The following is a 23,437-nucleotide window of genomic DNA, read 5'->3' on the forward strand; positions in this document are numbered from 1 at the left end:
TGCTTTAGACTTAAAGCAACACATGTAACTTGTATTCGCGGTCCAATGGCTAAAACTAGTCATATGACTTTGCCTATTTGGTGAGTAGTAAATGTGTCTGACTTACTGAGTATAAAAGGTCCTTTTCTAAGTACAACATTATGAGAGACAAACAAACGGAAGACATTGTTTTTATCTTCAAGGAGCTGATGGTCTAGTTGGAAAGAGAAGACAAAAAACATACAACTTGAGAGTTATTCCTATCAAGAAGTGTGTCTGGGATACTCTTCACCTCATTTTTAGTTGTAATGAGTTCATTCAGACTATATCATGTTGAGAATTGTTCTAGACTAGAAAATAAAAACTAAAGTGCTGAGAGGATGTAAAATAAACAAGTGGAAAGAAGAGATTGCACATTAATTTTGAGGGACAGACTTATTTGCTATTGAATTTCAGAATTCTAAGTGATTAGGCACTGTTTTCCTGTTTAGAACTTTAACTGACACACAAAAAATGATTTTGTAATAGTTGGGGTTTTTTAAAAGTATTGTCCTATAGCACTCTATTGATATGTTTTCTAATATTAAATTTCAATTCTGTCTTCTTTCTTAACAGGGACATTTTTGAAGAAGATAATTATAGTCCCATCCCTATTGTTAATGAAGAAGAATATAAAACAGTCATCAGTAAATTTCCCTTTCAAGATCCAGACATTGAAAAGGTACAAGCTAGTATTTAATTCAAGAATTTTCTTAAAAATAAATTAATCATTTTTATTGCTACATTATATTAATCTGATATTGTAAGTGAGAATAGCTTCTTTTGAGGCCTTTGTTATTGTTGTGTTATTTGAGAAAATTAATTATGTTTTGTTAACTTTTAAAGATTATGTTACTACTACTACTACTATTTTGGTGAGGTTAAGAAAGGACTTTCTTGGGGCTACTAGGAGCCCTTGTCCCAAATATTAGGTGGATTCCCAGGGCAGGTGTTACTATCATTGGGTGGATTCCAAATTAGATATACTAAATGTTGAGTAGATTATAGGAATAGGAGAATATTGTAAGGAAAGAGAGAATTTCTTTGAAATTTCCATCACTGTGGAAGATCTTATTTTGTGGCTTTTTTTCTAGAAATATATTTGTATAAAAAGTTTATCTTGGGGACTTCCCTGGTGGCGCAGTGGTTAAGAATCCGCTTGCCAATGCAGGGGACACGGGTTTGATCCCTGGTCTGGGAAGGTCCCACATGCCGTGGAGCAACTAAGCCCATGCACCACAACTACTGAGCCTGCGCTCTAGAGCCCACGATCCACAACTACTGAGCCTATGCGCCGCAACTACTGAAGCCCACGCACTGGGAGCCTGTGCTCTGTAACAAGAGAAGCCACCGCAATAAGAAGCCCACGCACCGCAACTAAGAGTAACCCCTGCTCACTGCAAGTAGAGAAAGCCTGCACGCAGCAACGAAGACTGAACGCAGCCAAAAATAAAATAAATAAATTTATTTAAAAAAAAAAGTTTATCTTGGTTAAGTAAGAGGTGTATGAAGGCAATAGCCACCTGTAGATTTTTTCCTGAAGTAAGAATGTCTATTTTTGGAGTCAAGATGTCTGAACAAAAGACAGGCTAGAGAAAGGAAATAGACCAGCACGTAGAGTATTCTGGAAATACACCTGATTGCCCATATGCGTGCATGCACACAGAAACACACACACTTGTACCAATCCAGTATCCCTGGGTAGAATTAGATCTTATGAGAAAAGGATATCATATTTCCTGTTATTATCACCTTTTTCATTCTCTGCATTTTTGATTTTTTTCCCTTAATCTTTTTTATTTTTTCAACACTTTATAATTTAGTCCTTTTCTACATTTTTATCCCTTAATAATGAACAAGAGTGAATTCTGAATGAGTTGTGTGAATTGTGACTGTAAATTTTTATGTTACATTTGTATGTACATAAACTAAGCATATTACGTGTAATAGTCACTAAATACAGGACCAAGTAATTTAATGCATAGCTTTTAGATTATAGCTAACACTGCCATTGCATATACCTAATTGTATTCTAATACACACAAAAGACCAGAATAATTATTCTAGTTCTGGTTTTTTTGTGTGTGTGTGGTACGCGGGCCTCTCACTGTTGTGGCCTCTCCCGTTGCGGAGCACAGGCTCCGGATGTGCAGGCTCAGCGGCCATGGCTCACGGGCCCAGCCGCTCTGTGGCATGTGGGATCTTCCCGGACTGGGGCACGAAACTGTGTCCCCTGCATCGGCAGGCAGACTCTCAACCACTGCGCCACCAGGGAAGCCCTCTAGTTCTGTATTTTTGAAACCACAATCAAAGTTTCCCTGTCAAGAAATATTATGAGGGACTTCCCTCGTGGCGCAGTGGTTAAGAATCTGCCTGCCGGGACTTCCCTGGTGGTCCAGTGGTAAAGAATCCACCTTATAATGCAGGGGATGAGGGTTCGATCCCTGGTCAGGGAACTAAGATCCCACATGCCACGGGGCAACTAAGCCTGCATGCCACAGCTACTGAGCTTGTGCGCCTCAACTAGAGCTGCGTGCTCTGGAACACACGTGCCACAGCTACAGAGCCCACGCACCCTGGAGCCTGTGCACTACAACTAGAGAGGAGAAAACCTGCACACCACAACTAGAGAGAAGCCCACACGCTGCAATGAAGAGCCTGCATGCCTTAGCGAAGATCCTACATACCACATCTAAGACCCGACGCAGCTAAAAATTAAATAAATAAATACTAAAAAAAAAAAAAAAGGAATCCGCCTGCCAATGCAGGGGACACGGGTTCGATCCCTGGTCCGGGAAGATACCACATGCCACAGAGCACCTAAGCCCGCAGGCCACAACTACTGAAGCCCGCGTGCCTAGAGCCCGTGCTCCACAACAAGGGAAGCCACGGCAATGAGAAACATGCGCACTGCAACGAAGAGTAGCCCCTGCTCACCGCAACTAGAGAAAGCCCGCATGCAGCAATGAAGACCCAATGCAGCCAAAAATAAATACATAGACAAACAAACAAATAAATAAATAAATGTTGTGGGGGTTTTTTTGCAGTACGCGGGCCTCTCACTGTTGTGGCCTCTCCCATTGCGGAGCACAGGCTCCGGACACGCAGGCTCAGAGGCCATGGCTCACGGGCCCAGCCGCTCCAGGGCACGTAGGATCTTCCCGGACCGGGGCACGAACCCGTGTCCCCTGCATCGGCAGGCAGACTCTCAACCACTGCGCCACCAGGGAAGCCCAATAAATGTATTTTTTAAAAAAGAAATATTATGAGAATATTCTCTGTCTCACAGCTTGGCTTTGTTTTGTTTTAGTTACTGGTAATAAATGTGTTCAGGATATAGCATCTGCAAAAAGAGCGCTGGATTTGGTCTGGATTCATGTGCCAGCTCTGTCTGTGGCTTATTATGGGCAAGTGACTTACCCTATTTGGGCATTTTGCCTCATCTGTCAAATAAGGAGGTTGAACTAAATAATCTCTAATGTCTCTTCTAATTACACTAAACTATTCTAAATAGATTTATAGTTAAAAGGATATTTGACTTTGCTTGTAGGGTACTTCCAAAATATACGGCATCTGAGGATTAAGCTTGTTAGGAATTGTATTCATTGGTTTGTGTATTATTCATCATTAAAAAGAACTATCATTAAGGCAAAAAGCACATGGAAAATTTAAATGTGATAACTTAGAAATCCCATAAGTTATTTAGTAATAGTCTCTTGGTTGTGTGTTTACATATTTAATTTTTTCCTATTTTAAGTATAATTTTCAATTAAAACGATTGAAAAAGATGTGAAATTGTCTTTCAAATAACATGAGTTCTTTTCAGCAGAAATTACAAGTGAGAAAGGAATAAGACTGAACATATATGCTAACATCTGTCTTTTTGCAGATAGCTTTGCTAATTTAACTAGGATCCTTTGGCTAAAATAAGAACATGTTCATATTGTCTTTAATGTCATTAAAATCAATTCTTAAAGTTGAAATATCTTTCAGATAGTTAATATTGGTTTCATTATTTTGTAAAACATAACTTGGAGGTGAGTTAGCTCTTACATTATTATAAGGTGATTTTAAAGAATAGCAACTCTTTAGTTGATTTTTGTAGTACTCCTAATTCAGTTCCTAAATTTGGAAAGGTTGAACCTACCAGTTTTGGAGAGAGACTGCTCTCTGCAAATGTTTTCACTACCAGCTTATTGTAAGTTTCTTTCTGCTGGAGGTACCTAAGAGTACATATGTTAATTCATATATTTATCATTCACCTGCTATCTAGTAGACACTGTGCTATGTGCTGGTTTTTCAGTCTCTGCTGTCAAGGAACTTGTAGTCAAGTGAGGGATAGATTAAATAAACAGGAAATTACAATTCACAGAAGTTGGCCCTGCTCAAGATAGAAGCAACAGCATGGAGAAAGGCTGTAATTCTGCAGTATAAAGTACAAGGTTAATGAAGTGCAGGAGACGAAGATCAAAAAATGAAGATGAAGTAGAAAGTGGCAGGCTATAATAGGCCTTGTAAACAATGTTAGGGAGCTTAGCCTGATGGCTCGAATAAGTCACCACCAGATTTCAAGCAGTAAAAACATAATCAGATTTGTGCTTTAGAAAGATCTCTCTGGCTAGTGTGTGGGGAATGGATTGGAGAAGAGTAAGGCTGGGATACTAGCTTGGGGATTGTTGCAGTTATTTTGGCAAGAGAGATTGGTGACCTGAATGGGAGTTATGGCTGTGGAATATGATTTGAGATATTTAGGAAGTAGGAATGACAGGAGTTGATTATCACTTGCATATGAGGGATGATGAAGATAGAGGCACAAGTGTGATAGCCACATTTCTGCCTTGGCTGGTGGTAGCATTCACTAAGATAGGAAATGCAAGAGGAGCAGATTTAGAAAGAAGGGATGATCATTTCACTTTTGGTTCTGTTGAGAATGTCTCAAATGTTACAGCTAAATGGAGGTGTTCAAATGTTAGTTAGATATACAGATTTGGACTTCAGGAGAAAGATTTGGCCTAGAGTTTTAGATTTGGGAGATATTGGCACTTGCATGGTGAGAGTAGGTGAGATTCTCTAAGGATAGTATGTGTGGTAAGAAGGGAAGAAAGTGTAGGATAGAACCCTAAGGAGTAGCAATTAAGGGATGGCTAGAGGAGGAGATATAGAGAAGGTAGAGAAACAAAGGAAAACCAGTGTGGGTCATGGATTCCAAGGAAGGAGAGATCCTTTAAGAAGCAGGAGGCAAGACTTCCCTGGTGGTCCAGTGGTTAAGACACTGTTTTTCCAATGCAGGGGGCACGGGTTTGATCACTGGTCGGGAAACTAAGATCCCACATGCCCCGTGGAGTGGCCAAAAGTAAATAAATAACATGGGGGTTTATTTAGGGGGGAAAAAAAAAAGCAGGAGGCCCATTGTGTCAGATTGTTCAGGTGAATCAGGTAACATGAAAAGTTATTGGATTTAACACCTGTGAGGTCATTGGTGACCTTCGTGAGGGTGTTTTCAATGATGTAAACTAAGTTGCAATGAATGTGAAAATTGAAGTAGATTAGGCTTCATGAAGCGTAAAGAGGGGGATTTTGGTAACAATCTTCGGGAGAGTTTACCTTTTGGAGACTGAGAATTTGCTCATGGATGTTGGCTGGTAAAGCATTTTAGCCAAGAAGCACACTGCAAACCATTAGCTTCATATTAGCTCAGAAAGCTGCTGTAAGGTATTCTAGGAGTTCTGGAATGAAGTGGATACTTTCTTAAATTAGCATTCAAGCAAGTGAAGGGAGTCTTAGAATTATTTGATGACACTGAGCCAGGAAGCTGGCCCATAACTTTCATGCCAACCTGGCTCTGTATTACGGCTGCAAGGAAGCAAAGAGTTAAGCATCTTCTGCAGGATACTTATCATCAGGACACACACTTACATACTTTCTCTGCTTGTTAGAAGTCTGATAACATGATTTAAGAAACAGGTAAATTGCCACATTATTTTCTTCAGAAATATTTTAATTCTTTTTAAAATCTTAAAAATAATGGGATAACAGTAGACTTTAAAATGCAAGTATTAACTACTAATTCAAATGTGAAATCAATTTAATTTTTACATTTTTGAGGTGATTAGAATATCTTTTTCTAAAATTTCAGCAACAGTTTCAACTTTGTTTTTCTTTCAACAGCAATCTTTCCCAAAGAAACTGCCCATGTCTCAATCAGTGCCTCATATTTATATTCAAGTTAAAGAATTTATTTATGCCAGCCTTAAATTTTCAGAGTCGTTACACCGGAGGTAAGTTTATTAATAAGAAATGTATCTTTATCATAGCTATTTTTGTGAAACATTAACATTTGATTTTTAGGCCATGACTCTTCAGTGGACTATTATCTCGTTGGAAGGCTTACATATCTTAGTGGCATTTGGGGTTAACTAGAAATGCAACCTCAGACCTACTGAATTAGAAACTGAGGATGGAGCCCTTGGCTTTACCAAGTACTCTGGGTGATTCTGATGCACTCCAAGTTTAAGAACCACTGCCTTAAGCTTCATCATACTCTGTTAGTCTCTTATACCAAAGTTTCTAAACATGTATTTTAAAGACATTAGCTTATAACATAACACACAATATCATTCAGCATTGGAAAAACAGTGGATACAAATGAGTATTCATTGAAAAGGAATGACAGACTATTACAGTGGTAGTTTTCATTAGCAGAGCTCTAATGGTCCAAGAGCTACCAATAATTTATGTCTATCTTTCTTTTCATTGAACATTCTAAAGTTCCGATCTAAAGCAGAGCAGTATAATGCAGTAGTTAAGAACATAAGCTTCAGACTTACACCTGAGCTTGATTCTTGATGTTGACACTCACTAGCTGCAGTAGGACTTTGGGCAAGTCACTTAATCTGTTTAAATTGCAGTTCCCTCATCTGTAAAATGAGAGAAATAACTCATAGGGTGGTTTTAAGAATTAAATGAGGTAGTGAGTGTGTATAAAGCACTCTGTGTAGCCTGGCACATGGTAGGCACATAAGACGTAGGAGCAGATGAGATACTACAATATAAGATGTGAGACTAGAGCTTGGAGTTTTTATATTTCATTTGCAGGCATTGGGGAACTGTTGAAGAATTTTTAACTAAGAAACGACATGACTGGAGTAATATTTTAGAAAGTTTACTCTGGCCACAATGTGGATGGTAGATTGGAAGTAAACTGTAGAAAGTATAGAAATTTAGCAGTTTGGAATTAACTTTTATTTTGTTTATTTACAGAGAAGAGACAGTGGATCTCTAATTGTTATTTGATTTTTTTTAAATAAGTAAATTTATTTATTTATTTATTTTTGGCTGCATTGGGTCTTCGTTGCTATGTGCAGGCTTTCTCTAGTTGTGGCAAGCAGGGGCTGCTCTCTGTTGCGGTGCACGGGCTTCTCATAGTGGTGGCTTGTCTTTGTTGTGGAGCACAGGCTCTAGGCACGCAGGCTTCAGTAGTTGCGGCATGCAGGGGCTCAGTAGTTGTGGTTTGCGAGCTCTAGAGCGCAGGCCCAGTAGTTGTGGCGCACGGGCTTAGTTGCTCTGCGGCATGTGGGATCTTCCCGGACCAGGGCTTGAACCTGTGTCCCCTGCACTGGCAGGTGGATTCTTAACCTCTGTGCCACCAGGGAAGTCCTGTTATTTGATTTTTTACCACATTTATAACACCAAAGTTAAAAGCCCTTAGTCATAATATTATGTGTAATTATCCCTAAAGCTTCCCTACTGACTGACTAGAACTAGAATTGTCCCCTCAGTTCTGGCTCTTTTTGTGCATGAACTCCTAGCATTCTAAAAGGTAAATGTTGTATACTGATGCTACAGCGGAAAAGATTATCTATTTTTTCCTTCTGTCTTTGATAAAAATATTTGTCATCTTTGTTAGTTCAATATCCAGTCATTCTATTTAACTATGATACTGTTTTTCATTTAGCAAGGCTTTTTATACTTACATTTTTAAAAATTAGCTTTACTAAATAACATTGGCTATTTTCATTTTGTAGTTCAGAATACAGAAAGCATAGTTAGTATTAAAATATGTAAATTTAAATTTATTCTAGATTATCAGCTTTCTGACATATTTTTGTTTTAAAAATTTACATCTGTGGCCTAAAATTGAGCTGAGTCATTTTTTTTTAATTTGTCATTAAAGAATTATGGAAAAATAACTTTCTGGGTTTAAAGCTCTTTTATTATGTTTAAACATATTTTGCAGTTAGATTTTTAGACCAAAAAGATGCTTTGGAGCTCTCATAGTAAAAATGTTTGGGGTTCTTTTTATATGTGAATAAGAGCAGGGCCAGAGAATTAAGTGATTTCATGATGAGACTCTAAAGTCTCAGTTATTTGGTTGCAGAGAAAACATCTGAATCTAATATGATCTTTAAGAAATTTTCAGTTTTCATAAGAGGCTAAGCTCTCAAATAATTTAGGAGATTTATTGTATATTGAGATTTAATTACTGTGTTATTTGTTATTTAAAAATTGGGAAGAGTACAGGTTATAAGCTCAAAAGAGAAGGAGTTAAGGAAAAAAAATTGCTCAGTTAGGATAAAAACCTCTTGGAGAAAATCCTGGTCATTGTTGGGTAAATCTTGCTGGCAGGAATAGGACGTAGGTGCTGATAGGTTTTCTTTCTCTGCTTTCACTTATGCATTGATTCAGCATTCAAGGAAGTTCAGGGGAATTAAACAAAAGACATTATCTGTCATGCATAACTTTTCATCTGAAAAGGATGCTATACAGGGTGTCTTTAAGCATAATTTGAGTGTGTCAGAAAGGAAACCAGAGGAGTTGGCAACCACCTCCTTTATATTGGTGTGAGTACGTTGCTTGTTCTAGGGACACTACTGATTTCTGTCAGAGAGTTTGCTACTGTGTAACCCTGAAACCCTACTGGTATATATATGCTATTCCCTGGGAAGTCTTGACTTTAGATACGAAATCAGTGAGGCATATTCTCCTCAGGTCTGCCAGAATTAGGGTTAGCAGAAATTGAAGAGCACCTGCATTAAAATGGAGAACATTGGAATAGTAGTGAAAATTACCTGTGTTTTGTCAAATCTTGTTCTATTTGCATATTTAAAATAAATGTAAACTAGTAAATATTTGTACCTCATAGATTTTTAGGAGTAATGTTTTAATAAAGTAAAAAGTGAAAGGGTTCTAAAATTAAAATGTTAGACTGTGTTTAAGGCAGTGAGTCTCATCTGGGGCAGTTTTGCCCCCCAGGGTATATTTGACACTGTCTAGAGACATTTTGGGTTGTCACAACTAGGGGGAAGAGTGCTACTTGCATCAGGCGGGTGGAGGACAGGGATGCTGCTAAACATCTTTCAATGGTACAAGACAGCTCCACAACAAAGAATTATCTAGCCTAAATGTCAATAGTGCTGAGACTGAGAAAACTTGGTCTAAGGACAGCTTAACCGTTTTGATAATGAGGCTATATACAAAAAATCATGACTTACTTAAATTGAAGGCCTAGTGGTTAGAAGAAAATAATAAGCTTTTTAGTGCTAGGCTAGTAATTTTTAGGATGTTAAGAAACATCATAGGGTTAGTTCCTCTCCCAAATTAAAACTAGTGTAAGGCAATTAATTTCTTTGAATCTTTTTAAAAAAAATTCTCAATGGAAATGGATAGCTTAGTTATATTAAAATCAAATCTAGCAATTGTATCCAGAGGGTTCACATCAATTTGTATTTTAAAAGTAATTTTAGCTATAGTTGTATATAAAGTGTCTTTGAAAGTGGCTGTACCATAATGGAGTCATAATTTAAGAATAGTTTTATTTCCTTATACTAAGTACTCCATGGTTTTACTGTAATGGTTAATTGAATACATTTAAATTATTCTATAAATGAACATTCTACTTTATGGAAAGTATCCCTTTTGTGAAACTAGATTGAATTGAAATATGTGATTTAATAGATATGAATGATTGTAATTTATTTAAAGATATAAAGAGTAAATTGCATTAAATTATTTAGGAAGCTAACTAATTGTAACCCTTGTGGAAACCTTAATAATATCAACCTTTGTTTTTAGCTCAACAGAAGTAGATGATATGCTTAGAAAATCAACAAATCTGCTGCTGACCAGAACTTTGAGTAGCTGTTTACTGAATCTTATTAAAAAACCTCACATAGGTTTGACAGAGGTAGGTTAAAAAGATATTTATAGCTAAATGTTTCATTATATGAAACAATTATTATAAATTAATTTATTGCTGAACATCATCCTATAAAACTAGCTTTCCATTTTAAATTTATTAATAGAAGTGGGTTTGTTTTAAAATAAAAGCGTCATTGTAAATTCCAGTGATGTGAGGGAAAAGGGTTTACATGGGGAATAGTGGATAGCTGATGATGTTAGAAGATATATGGAGATTCATGTTTGCCAGACTTTACATGAAAAGTGAAAATACTCATTTTTTTTACTTGGTGAATGTATAAAATTGGAAAAAACGCTTTGAAAAGTTGCTAGTTAGACTCTTGGTTATTTTTTTTAGATGATAGCATTCATAAGCAGTATTTACAGCAGGCTTTTGAATCAGATAATCAGTTGTATCCTATAATGCTATAATTATGCAGAAGTGGTACACTTGCTGGAAGTAATAATCCTGATTTTAAAAATCAAATGGCTTTGTATATACGTAACCTGCATTTCACTGGAGGCATTTTCTATTTTCTAGCTAGTGCAAATCATTATAAACACCACACACCTGGAACAAGCTTGCAAATACCTTGAGGACTTTATAACTAACATTACAAATATTTCTCAAGAAACTGTTCATACCACAAGACTTTATGGGCTCTCTACTTTTAAGGTATGTAAAAATCTGACTAAAAGTTTTTATTTCAGTTACTGTAAGCAAACTTTTAAAAAGTAAAGACAATTTTTGTTATACACATGATTCCATTATATTTCTAACAATTGAAAATTAGTGGTAATCAATGTCAACAATGAGCAAATAAATGTCAGTTCCTTTTTGGCATTAAACATCTTGTTAAAATGAAGAAAAGTATATTGATTTTCTATAGCTATATTACATTTTCTTCATGTTTTGAAGACTTAGAGTAGTGCTGAATCAGTCTAACTTGATTTTCTTTCATGTCTCACAGTTTAATAGTTAATTGTTTATGTAATATATATAAGTGTGTGTATGTTTGGAAATTAAAATTGTAAGAAGAATTAGACAAGTGTAAGATTTGCTTTACATCCTTTATTGCCTCTGATAATATTGCCTTATTACATGTTATTCAAGTCCTACTCTTTTCTGAATGGACAGATTTTTGTTTTTATAATACCATGGGATATAACAAAACATTAATTAATGGTTGTTTTAAGCATTATGAATTAAATAATTTCATAAATTTGTTATATAAACTTTTATTATTTTATTGGTTTGGGAATCATGTAAATGAGACACTGGCATAGTCTAGCAAAATAAATCCTTTTGCATTGAATAATTTGTTAAACTAATATAAACCATTTGCTGATCCCTTATCTATAAAATAGGCTTGCTAGTTTAACCTCGTAGCCCTTTCTAAGTTTTCTATTAAAAAGAATTATCATCTTCCCTACTCTTGCTATATTATAAATTACCCAATTTATCTCCTAAAATTATAGTATAATCATTTACAGTTAAAAAATTCAGTATACTTGTATTTAGATATAACTAATTTAATGTTAACAGTAACCAGACTTTGCAGTCTAGTGGTTAAGACTCTGCACTTCCAATGCAGGGGACGCAGGTTTGATCCCTGGTTGGAGAACTCATAAGATCCCACGTGCCACATGGTGCAACCAGAAAACCCCCAAAAACAAAAACAAAAAAGAGTAACCAGACTTTGAAAGTGTGAAGTCCAGAAAAGACCCTTGGTTCCTAAGGTTATCTGCCTGGCCCCCAAATCTTATGCTCCTCTGATGATTCTTGAGCCCATGTTGTCATCCTAATCCATAAGACACAAATGCAGATGATATCTGAGTGAATGAATTAATAAAATTATTTATTAAAACTGAGACAGAAGCTGGACAAAACAGGCGTTCATTTATTCAGATAGTATAGTACAGTAATTAAGCGCATATACTCTGGAGTTAGACTGCTGTGTGACTTTGGCCACATTCTTTCATTTTAATGATTCCTGGTTTTATTATCTACAAAATTAGAATAGCAATATATTATCTACCTCATACAATTATTTTGAGGATTAAAGGGGATACTTAGCACAGTGCCATTTGTTGTACATGATCTGTGCTCTGAGCGCTCTGTTAGGTGCTGAAAATATAGAAATGTATCCCTGCCCTCAAGGAGCTCACGGGAGAAAAAACTATAAAAAGACACTTGACAATATGATATAATAAGTACCATAATATAGGAGGAGACTCCACAAATTTGTAGACATTTATTTATCCACAGATTGATTCTTTGCTTCAATATTAGATTTTACACAATCCTTTTTCTGTCTTGCTCTCTGTCCTTATGTCCATGTGTTACTCATACGCTGTCAAGAAGGGATTTACTAGGGAATGGAGTTGTAAGCATATTTAACTATTAACATTATATTTAATAGGCTTGCTCTGTACTTTGATTAAAACATGAAATGCGTTGACATCTGGTGTATCTAGGGATCTTCAAGCAATTTTTCTTATCAGTTGTAAGTCAAAGAACCACAGATACTGGAACATGATGCCTCAGATTAAGGAATCTTGGAACTACACTTCTCAAAATCTGCCTGTTGAGAGGAAATGTTTAGAAAGGTTAGCTCTGGTCCATCATTCCAGTGGTACTTAAGTTGTAGATATTTAGTTGAAGCTACAACTGCCATAGGATACCCCTTGGGTTTTCTAGGAAATCAAGTTCAGCCTGTACAAATAGTAGAACATCCTTATTTCTTGTTTATTTTTTGTTTTATTTTTGCACAGAACTCAGGAAACCCTTTCTGTTTTATGATATACAAACGAGTTATTTCAAGCTCCGTATTTGAAGGTTAAGTGTTCTTCAGCTCTTCCTTTGATCTGTTTCAAGAGGAATTTGTCTTAAACTGTACTATGAGAAAGCAATTCAACAGGGAGAATCATTAAATCAACATTAAAGTGAATTACTGAGGGAGATTGGGGGAATTTCCATTCACAGTGAATAGTCAATCTGTAGATGATTAAAGTACAGTCTTGATTACAGACATTAGCAAGGATTGCTTAGTTAACCTCTTAGCCTAATTCTTTTCAGTCCAGTGACCTGATCAAATATATTTCTATTTAGTTGCTTAATGATTATAGAAATAAGCACTTACATGATCCTTTTACCCATACCTCCATTTGCTTCCCCTCCAAAATCCCACACATGCATATACAAAGTGGTAGATTTTATATCATATTTGTTTACTTTATGAAATATTATATAGACTGCCTTGTTAGCTTGCCTGTCATTGTACTAAATCTGTGAGTGGTACAAAAGAGGTAAAGTAAGTAGTTCCTGCCCTCAAGCAGTACCATAGCTTTTTGAAATTAACCTGGACCCACGCTGAGAGCTACTTGAAGCTAATATAAGACTTCTAACTGAAAAGATTTGCATCAGAATAGAGGGGAAAATGGGAATACCATTCCCTTTTTAATCTGTGTAGAGAAATGGCCCAGTTCTTTTTCTTTGGCATCAGAGCTTTTTAACTTTGCTCCCTGGAGCTTTTCCAACCTGCCACCCCGAAGAGTCCTTTCCTTTTGAGTCCTGGCAGTGATTGCAACTGTAAGTGCCTAGAAAGAATATGCTTGCGATTCTTTTTCAGTTTGCCTTTTTTAATCTATTGATGAGTATGTAACAAAGTGTTTTTAGGATTATGGCTAAAGTGACAGTGGTAAATTATCTTTGATTAAGGGCTTGAAATTCTCTTCCTGTGGAGCAAGGACATGGTACGTCGACTCTAAAAAAACTTTCTTTTTTAAATGTAACATTCATATATAAGCACACACAATTTATAAATGCAATAATTATAAATAGATATAGCTCAATTAATTATTAAAAAGTGAATACAGACTTCCAATTTCTAGTCTGGCATGTAAAGAGCTGGGAAGTTATCACTCTGTCCCAACAAGTAAAAAGCTGAGAAAACTGAAAAAATCAATTCTTCCTTGATCTTTCAGAGAAGTGAGATCACAGGACACACTGCTGCCCCCAAAATTGGAGAAGTAGGCAAATACAGAGAATCACAACTTAATGGAGTAGAAACCCATAGGAATCATTACTGGGGTAGGAAAACGTGAAGTATAATTAATGAATATTAGAAAATCAGTATGGACAAGTTTGAGAGTTAAAACTCCAGGAGAACCCAGTCTTAGAGGGGGCACCAGGTTCTCCCAGTGAAGATTTGAGGAAAATCCTCTTACATTTCCAGCACGGGCAAGGGAAAAGGAACCATTTTGAAATATGCCAGAGCATTCTGTTCTTTAAGCATTCTGTTTTTCTCAACAAGACCTAACCTCAAAATAATCTATTTACCAGTGCCTAAACTAATGGGAGAAGGGAAACACCCAATTCCAGCCTGCTCTGGCCATCCTGTCCAACTTGAGGGGTGGAAATGAAAAGCACTTGTGCACAGCTAAGGGGCAAAGGCTTACTTAAAGATGAAGACCTAATCGTAGGACTAAAGAACACTTCCCCTCTCCCACTGTCTTACTGCCACATTACTAAAGGCCTAATTACTGCAATTCTTTTCACCCAGTACACCATGTCCAGCTATCAGGAAAAAATTACAAGGTAGACTAAAAGACAAAAAATACAGTTTGAAGAGATAGATACGGTATTAGAACCATATTCAGGTATGTCAGGACTATTGGAATTATCAGACCAGGAATTTTTTTAAAAAAAAACCTATGATTAGTATGCTAAGTACTTTAATGGATAAAGCAGACAGCATGCAGGAACAGATGGGTAATGTAAGCAGAGAGATGGAGAATTTAAGAAAGAATCAAAAAGAAATGCTAGAGATCACAAACACTGCAACAGAGATGAATAATGCCTTTGATGGACCTATCAGTATATTGGGCGTGGCTGAAAAAAGACTCTCTGAGGTTGGGGATCTGTCAATAGAAACTTCCAAAACAGAAAAGCAAAGAAAAAAACACTGAACAAGAATATCCAAGAACTGTGGGACGACTACAAAAGGTGTAGCATACATGCAATGGGAATATTAGAAGGAGAAAAAAGAGAGAAAGGAACAGAAGCAATATTTGATCCAGTAATGACAGAGATTTCTCCCAAATTTATGTCACACAACAAACCATGGATTCAAAAAGCTTAGAGAACACCAAGCAGGATAAATACCGAAATAATTACACCTTAGGCATATCATGTTCAAAACTGCCCAAAATTAAAGATAAAAAATCCTTCAAGAATCTAGAGGAAAAAGCTTACCTAGACTAACAAAGATAAGAATTACATCTTACGTCTCTTCATAAACCATGTAAGCAAGAAGAGAATGGAGGAAAATATTTGAAGTGTTGAGAGAAGAACACCAACATAAAATTTTATATGCTATGAAATTATCCTTCAAAAGTGAAGGAAAAATACTTTCTCAGACAAACAAAAATTGAGGAAATTTGTTGCCAGTAGACCTGCCTTGCAAGAAATGTTAAAGTAACTTCTTTAGAGGTAAAGAAAATGATATAGGTTAGAAACTTGGATCTATATAAAGAAAGGAAGAGCATCAGAGAAAGTACAAGTGAAGGTAAAATTCTTAATTGATCTAACAGATAACAGTTTGTTCAAAAGAATAATAGCAACGTGTTCAATTATGTATGCTTTTATATATATATATAGTTGTGTGTATATATGTGTACTTATGTATGTTTACATGAATGACAGCAATGACACAGGGTAGGAAGGGAGAAATTAGGATTATTTTGTAATTATAAGGTACTCACACTACCTATGAAATGGTGTAGTGTTAGTGTTATTTGAAAGTGGACTTGGAATAATTGTGAATGTATATTGGAAACTCTAGGGCAACCACTAAAAAAAAGCTAAAAACAAAAAAGAAAAAAAAGTACAACCAATACGCTAGGAAAGAAGAGAAAATGGAGTCATACAAATGCTCACTTAATACACAAAAGACAGAAAAAGAGGAACACAGAAGTAGAAACAAAGAACAAGCACAACAGATAGAAAACAGTAACAAATATGGTAGATATTAATCCAGCCATCAATAGTCACTTTAAACATCTCCTGTCTAAAAACACCAACTGAAAGACAGAGATTGTCAGAGTGGATCAATAAAACAAGACCCAATTATATGTTGTTTATAAAACCCACTTTAAATACAAAGACACACCTAGATTAAAAATAAGTGGATGGAGAGACTTCCCTGGTGGTCCAGTGGCTAAGACTCCGTGCTCCCAATGCAGGGGGCCTGGGTTCAATCCCTGGTCAGAGAAGTAGGTCCCACATGCCGCAACTAAAGATCCTGCATGCAGCAATGAAGATCCCGTGTGCCACAACTAAGACCCGGTGCAGCCAAATCAATAAATTAGAAAATTATTCAAAAAAAATTAGTGGATGGAGAAAGATATACCATGTTAACACTAATCAAAAAGTGGGAGTGGCTATATTAATTTCAAACAGAGCAAACTTCAGAGCAAAGAAAGTTATTATCAGGGATAAAGTGGGCCATTACATAATGACAAAGGGGTCACTTCTCCAAGATGACATAACAATTCTTAATGTGCATGTGCCTGACAATGGATGGTCAAAATATGTGAAACCAAAACTGATAGAATTTCAAGGAGAAATGGATGGATCCACTGTTACAGTTAGAGACTTCAACACGACTCTTACCAGAAATGGTCAGATCCAGCAGACAGAAGATCGTTAAGAACATAGTTGAACTCAACAACACCATCAATCAACTGGATATGATCAACATTTATAGACTACTTATCCAGCAGCAGCAGAACATGCATTCTTCTCAAGCTCACATGCAACCTTCACCAAGATAAACCACATTTTGGGGCATGAAACACACCTTAACACATTTTAAAGAATAGAAATCATACAGTGTCTGCTGTAAGACCACAATGGAGTTAAACAAGATATCAATAACAGAAAGATAACTGGAAAATTCCAAATACTTGGAGATTAAACAACATACTTCTAAATAACATGTGGGTCAAGAAAGAAAAGCATAAAAACGAGTATTATGAACAACTCTGTGCTCGCAAATTTGACAAACTAGATGAAATGAACAAACTCCTTGAAAGACACAATATGCCAAAACTCACACAAGAAGAAATAGACAACCTGAATAGGCCTGTATCAATTAAAGAAATTGAATCAATAATTAATAACCTTCTGAAACAAAGCACCAGGCCCAGATGGGTTTACTGATGAATTCTACCAAATATTTAAGGAAGAAATTACACCAATTATCTACAATATCTTTCGTATAGAAGCAGAGAGAATACTTCTCAATTCATTCTCTGAGGCCAGCATTACCCTAACACCAAAACCAAACAAAGACATTATAAGAAAAGAAAACTACAGACCAATATCTGACATGAACATAGATGCAAAAATCCTTAGCAAAATATTATCAGATTGAATCTAACAATTTATAAAAGGAATTCTACATCATGACCAAGTGGGATTTATCCTACTATGCGAAGCTTGTTCATCATTCAAAAATCAGTTAATATATTCCATCACATCAGCAAGCTAAAGAAGAAAAATCACATGGTTATATCAATAAATACAGAAAAAGCATTTGATAAAATTCAACCCCCATTCTTGATAAAAACTATCAGTAAACTTGTAATAGAGGAGAACTTCCTCAACTTGATAAAGAATATCTACAAAAAACCTACAGTTAGCATCATACTTAATGGTGAGAAACTTGAAGCTTTCCCACTAACGTTAGGAACTAGGCAAGAATGTTCCCTTTCACCACTCCTTTTCAACATCATACAGGAAGTTCTAGCTAATGCAATAAGAAAAAGAAATAAAAGATATACTGATTGGGAAGGGAGAAGTAAAACCATTTTTCTTTGCAAATGATATGACTGTTTATGTAGAAACTCTGAAAGGATTTTTTAGAAAACCTTCTGAAACTAATTAGCAACTATAACAAAGTTTCAAGGCACAAGGTTAAAGTATGAAAGTTAATAGCTTTCCTATTTATCAGTGCATTAAGTGGCTCAAGCTGCCATAAAAAACAAACAAACAAAAAGCCATAGACTATGTGGCTTAAACAAGAAAAATTTATTTTCTAACAGTTCTAGAGGCTGGAAGTCAGAGATTAAGGTACCAGCATGGTAGGTACTGGCTTACGGATGGCCACCTTATCACTGTGTCCTCATATATGGTAGACAGCAAAAGAGCTCTGATGGCTCCTCCTTTTCTTATAAGGGTGCTAATCCCATCACGAGGGGCCCGTTCCTCATGACCTCCTCTAAACCTAATTATCCAAAGTCCCCATCTCCAAATAACATCACACTGGGGGTTAGGGCTTCAACATATGAATTTTGGAGGCACATAATTCAGTCCATAACATTCTTCCCTGATCCCCAAAATTCATGTCCTTGCATCCAAAATACACTCATTTCATCCCAAGAGCCCCCAAAGTCTTAACTTGTTCCAGCGTTAACTCTAAGTTCTTATGTCCAAAATCTTAATCTAAATGTCATTTAAATCATATATGGGTAAAACTCCAGATATGATTCATTCTAAGGCAAAATTCCTCTCCAGTTGTGAACCTGTGAAACCAGACAAGTCATGTGCTTCTAAGATATAACTGTGGGACAGGCATAGGATAGAAGTTCCATTCCAATAGGGAGAAAGAGAAAATAAGGAAAGGGGTGACAGGTCCCAAGCAAGTCCAAAACTTAGTATGGTGAATTTCATTAGATCATAAGGCTCAAGACTAATCCTCTTTGGTTTAGTATTCTGCTTTCTAGCCTTGCTGAGGTGGGGGTTGTGCCTCTGCAGCTCTGCCTGGAGGGAGCCCACCCACAAGGCTCTGGGTGGCTGCCTTCTGACCTGTTGAATCTGAGGCAGTGGCCCCCCTTTTTGAACCAAAGAGGCAGCTCTGATGATCTCTGAATTACCTTAGGGGTTATTATTCACTTGTCTTGAAGAATAGCACATTGTTGTTGCTATTAGCTCTGTGGTCCTGTCCTGTAACATCTAAGAAGTCCAATAGCCTCCCTTCATTTTCAAATTGGCAGTTTCTGCTCAAGTAGTCCCATAATTTCTTATTTATGTATGTATGTATGTATTTATTTATTTTTGTCTGTGTTGGGTCTTCGTTGCTGTGTGTGGGCTTTCTCTAGTTGCTGCAAGCGGGGGCTACTCTTCGTTGCGGTGTGCGGGCTTCTCATTGCAGTGGCTTCTCTTGTTGCAGAGCACAGGCTCTAGGCGTGCAGGCTCCAGTAATTGTGGCACGCGGGCTCAGTAGTTGTGGTTCATGGGCCCTAGAACGCAGGCTCAGTAGTTGCAGCACATGGGTTTAGTTGCTTCGCGGCATGTGGGTCTTCCCAGACCAGAGATCGAACCCCTGTCCCCTGCATTGGCAGGCGGATTCTTAACCACTGCACCACCAGGGAAGTCCCCCATAATCTCTTTACCAAGTGATAGTTTAGCTTTACCCTTGGAGTTCTCTTGCTAACCTGCTTTCTCAATTTTTGCAATATGGACAAGTTGAGAATTTTCCACATCTTTAAGTTCTAATTCCTTTTTGCTTAACAATTTTTTATTCAATTCATTTCTCTCTTTTCTCATTTTACTATAAGCAGTCAGTATGAACCAAGCTGCTCTTTCAATACTTTGCTTAGAAATCTCCTCAGCTAAATATCCAATTTCATTGCTCACAAGTCTGTCTTCCACGAAACACTAAAAACATGAACATAATTTAGACACTCTGTATGATACTGTAATCGTCGACATATGTCTTGATACATTTGTCCAAACCCATAGAATATATAGCACCAAGAGTGAACCTTAATTTAAACGATGGCCTTTGAATAATAATGATATTTCAGTGTAGGTTCATTTATGGTAACAAATATACCTCACTGGGGGGCATTTGACAGTGGCAGTGTGGGGTCAGGAGGTATATGGGAAATCACTGTACCTTTCTCTCAATTTTGCTATGCACCTAAAACTGCTCTAAAAACTAAATTATATTTAAATTGAAAAAAGTGAACTCACCCATGTAATTATGAAATCAAGAAATAAAACATTAGATAAGTAGTTTTGTAGAAGCCTTCCTCATCCCTCTTCCCAGTTATTACCTCTGCCTTTCAGTACTGACTCTTAATAGTGCTGATTAGTTTTGTGTGTCTGGGGCACTATTTATATGGAATCATACATAGTGCATCTTTTTGTGTATCTCACTTCTTTCACTCAATGTGATATTTTGGAATATTTCATTTGTGTTGCTGCATGTGGCTGTAGTTTATTTTCAGTTCAGTGTAGTATTCCATTATAAAATTTACTACAATTTATTTTCAGCTACTCAGAGACTTGTTTTTGCTTTCTTCTTGATTATTGACTGCAAATGTGACCTCTGAATAACTGAGGTGTTATTGTATGAATAAAATAAAATTCTTATTTATTTAATTTTTAGTGGTAAATATATAAATTCATAAACTGGATATAATCATACTTTTAAAACTAGTAAGGTATTAGGAAGTTTAAAAATTTCTCATTTAAGTTATAACTGTTACATTATTTTACATATAAAGTTGATTTATTTCTGCTTTGCTATAACACTTGCAATATTATTTCTTGACTGATTAATTACATTTCAACTTCTGATTACTCATGTGCTTTGTGCATAGTCTTGTGTTATTGGTGGAGTGTTCCTTTGTACAACTTCGTGTTTTATTTATGCAGCTTGGTTGTCATTTTTAAAAGGTATGTGACATTTATTTCTTTTGTCACTCATTACCACCAGCTTCTCCTTATCTTCCCCCCATTAGAGAGGGCTGCATAAAGCAGTTTCATGCTTGCAGCTGATTTAATACATTTGAATGACATAAAGTCCTGAAAGATAGATCAGAAAAAAGCAAAAAGCCAAAGCTTAAATATTTATTGAATAAATAATTAGTTTAATTATACAGAAAAGTAAAAAATGGGGATGATACTTCGCCAAAAATATAAAAGCTAACAGAAAAAAAAAAGTATTTTTCAGCTCTGTAAGCAAAAGAGGAAGATCACAAAATTTATGGACCCCATTGATACGTGAATGTGCTCAGCTTTCTGTTTTTCTGTAATTTATCATCAGTAGTCAGTTGCTTACAGCAAATGCCTCTTATAAAGGTGTGGAAAGCAGAAACATAATAGGGAAGAAAATGGTTGAGGATACTTTAAAAAGCTGTTTATATCAGATGATGTGCAAACCTGATCACAAACAACCTAGATTACCTAAGAAGTGGCAGATGCTACTCCAAAGCCCCTAGACATTCTTAAAAACTTTTGAGATACAGAAGTCCCTGAAAACTGGAAAGGTAAATATGTAGCACTTGCCTTTTTAAAAGAAAAAGGAGGTAATTTGGTAATTTGAGAATTAGAAAATGATTCAATTTATAATGATTTACAACAGTCCCAGATAATCCAGAAGCTGGATTTTTAATTAGTGTAGACTCTGATTCTAGTTCAAAACATATATTGCCCTTTTTGGCCTATTGTTAGAAGTGGAGTAGCTTAGTAAGTGGCTCTGTGGTAGACTTAGGTTTTTCTAGGACCTACTTTGGTAAGGAGCAAGAAATGAAATACTTTATCCTGGGACTTCCCTGGTGGCACAGTGGTTAAGAATTCACCTGCCAATGCAGGGAACATGGGTTCAATCCCTGCTCCAGGAAGATCCCACATGCCGCGGAGCAACTAAGCCCGTGCACCACAACTAAGCCTGTGCTCTAGAGCCCATGAGCCACAACTACTGAGGCCATGTGCCACAACTACAGAGTCCACATGCCGCAACTACTGAAGCCCACGTGCCTAGAGCCCGTGCTCCGCATCAAGAGAAGCCACTGCAATGAGAAGCCCACTCACCGCAACAAAGAGTAGCCCCCACTCACCACAGCTAGAGAAAGCCCATGCATAGCAATGAAGACCCAACGCAGCCAAAAAATAAATAAATAAATACTTTGTCCTAGCTAAAGTGAGGCTTTGATTGTGTCCCAAAGGACATTTTAAAAAATATATTTATTTATTTAGTTTCAGCTTCAGGAGTTGTGCATTGGCAGGCGGATTCTTAACCACTGCACCACCAGGGAAGTCCCCCAAAGGACATTTTTCTGGGACAAATCAATAATTGCTTGGAACTTTTCATCTAAACTGATAGTTTTGGACTGGGAGGATATATTAAATCATATTTATAGAGCAAAAATCTATTTCTATTGTACTGTGCTAGTTGCTGAGGAAGGGTTGTGGAATGGTTCTTAACCACTAGGATTTTTTAATCTAAAAGGGCAGATAACTACAAAGAAATAACCACAGTGTATAACAAATAGAAAAATGTGGTCCTGTAGACGTGTTTGATTTGGTTTTATAGCATTTGGAATCTCACCTTTAGATTCGATTTATGCTCCATAGTCATCCTGCCTGCCACAGTCACCTTGCCAGTCACACTCATTTATGTTTCCCTGCCTGGACCCTGAAGGCATTTGGGTATTGCATCAATTTGGAGCATGGATAGGGTTGCAATCAGCAGAGATGAGGGAAGGGAAGAACTGGTATAAACCCGTTCTTAGAAGCTAGAAAGCTCAAGATCAGAAAGTTCAGAGATCCTGAACCTAAAATGCAATGACCCAGCAGAAGGGATATAAAATCATATTTATTTATTTTGTGTTAATAAGCATGCATATTTTGTTTAAAAATCATGTTTGGTTTACATGTGTTTTGAATGTTTCTTCTGGGAGAAAATATAATTCTTTCTCGACAGTTGGTATCAGTTTCCTGAAATTCTGTCTTCAGCTTCTTTTTCTCTCATCTGAGCCGTAGCTTTCTGTGTGCTACTTTAGCTTTTATTATCTTTTTTTTTTTTAATATTTATTTATTTGGCTGCTTCGGGTCTTAATTGTGGTACTCGGGATCTTCAGTCTTCGTTACAGCATGTGGAATCTTTTTAGTTGCGGCATGCAGGATCTAATTCCCTGACCAGGGATCAAGCTCGGGCCCCCTGCATAGGGAGCACAGAGTCTTAGCCACTGGACACCAGGGAAGTCCCAGCTTTTATTATCTAACTCTAGTTATCTTAAGAAGAGTTTTGGATTTGCCCCATGGCAATTGTTTAGGTATAATTAAATGTAACTCCTACAGTAATCTGTATCTCTAATGGAACAGTTGGTATACTATTTGTGACCTGTTGACTTTAGAGCTATGAGATTATGCATCCCTGATTTATAC

At 36.6% G+C, this 23,437-nt stretch overlaps 1 protein-coding gene across 8 annotated transcripts in view; it reads left to right on the top strand.

Moving 5' to 3' along the window:
- Positions 1–23,437, top strand: part of EXOC6 (exocyst complex component 6) — a 194,949-nt gene that overhangs the window by 85,564 nt on the left and 85,948 nt on the right. For all 8 annotated transcript variants that reach the window (XM_033404896.2, XM_004279403.2, XM_033404898.2 and 5 more), the window contains 4 exons: positions 595–700; positions 6,187–6,296; positions 10,090–10,201; positions 10,736–10,870. In XM_033404896.2, the coding sequence (XP_033260787.1) occupies positions 595–700; positions 6,187–6,296; positions 10,090–10,201; positions 10,736–10,870 (463 nt within the window). The remainder of the gene's footprint in view (positions 1–594; positions 701–6,186; positions 6,297–10,089; positions 10,202–10,735; positions 10,871–23,437) is intronic.

This window comes from Orcinus orca, chromosome 14, assembly GCF_937001465.1.
Source record: "Orcinus orca chromosome 14, mOrcOrc1.1, whole genome shotgun sequence".
Taxonomy (NCBI): Eukaryota; Metazoa; Chordata; class Mammalia; order Artiodactyla; family Delphinidae; genus Orcinus; species Orcinus orca.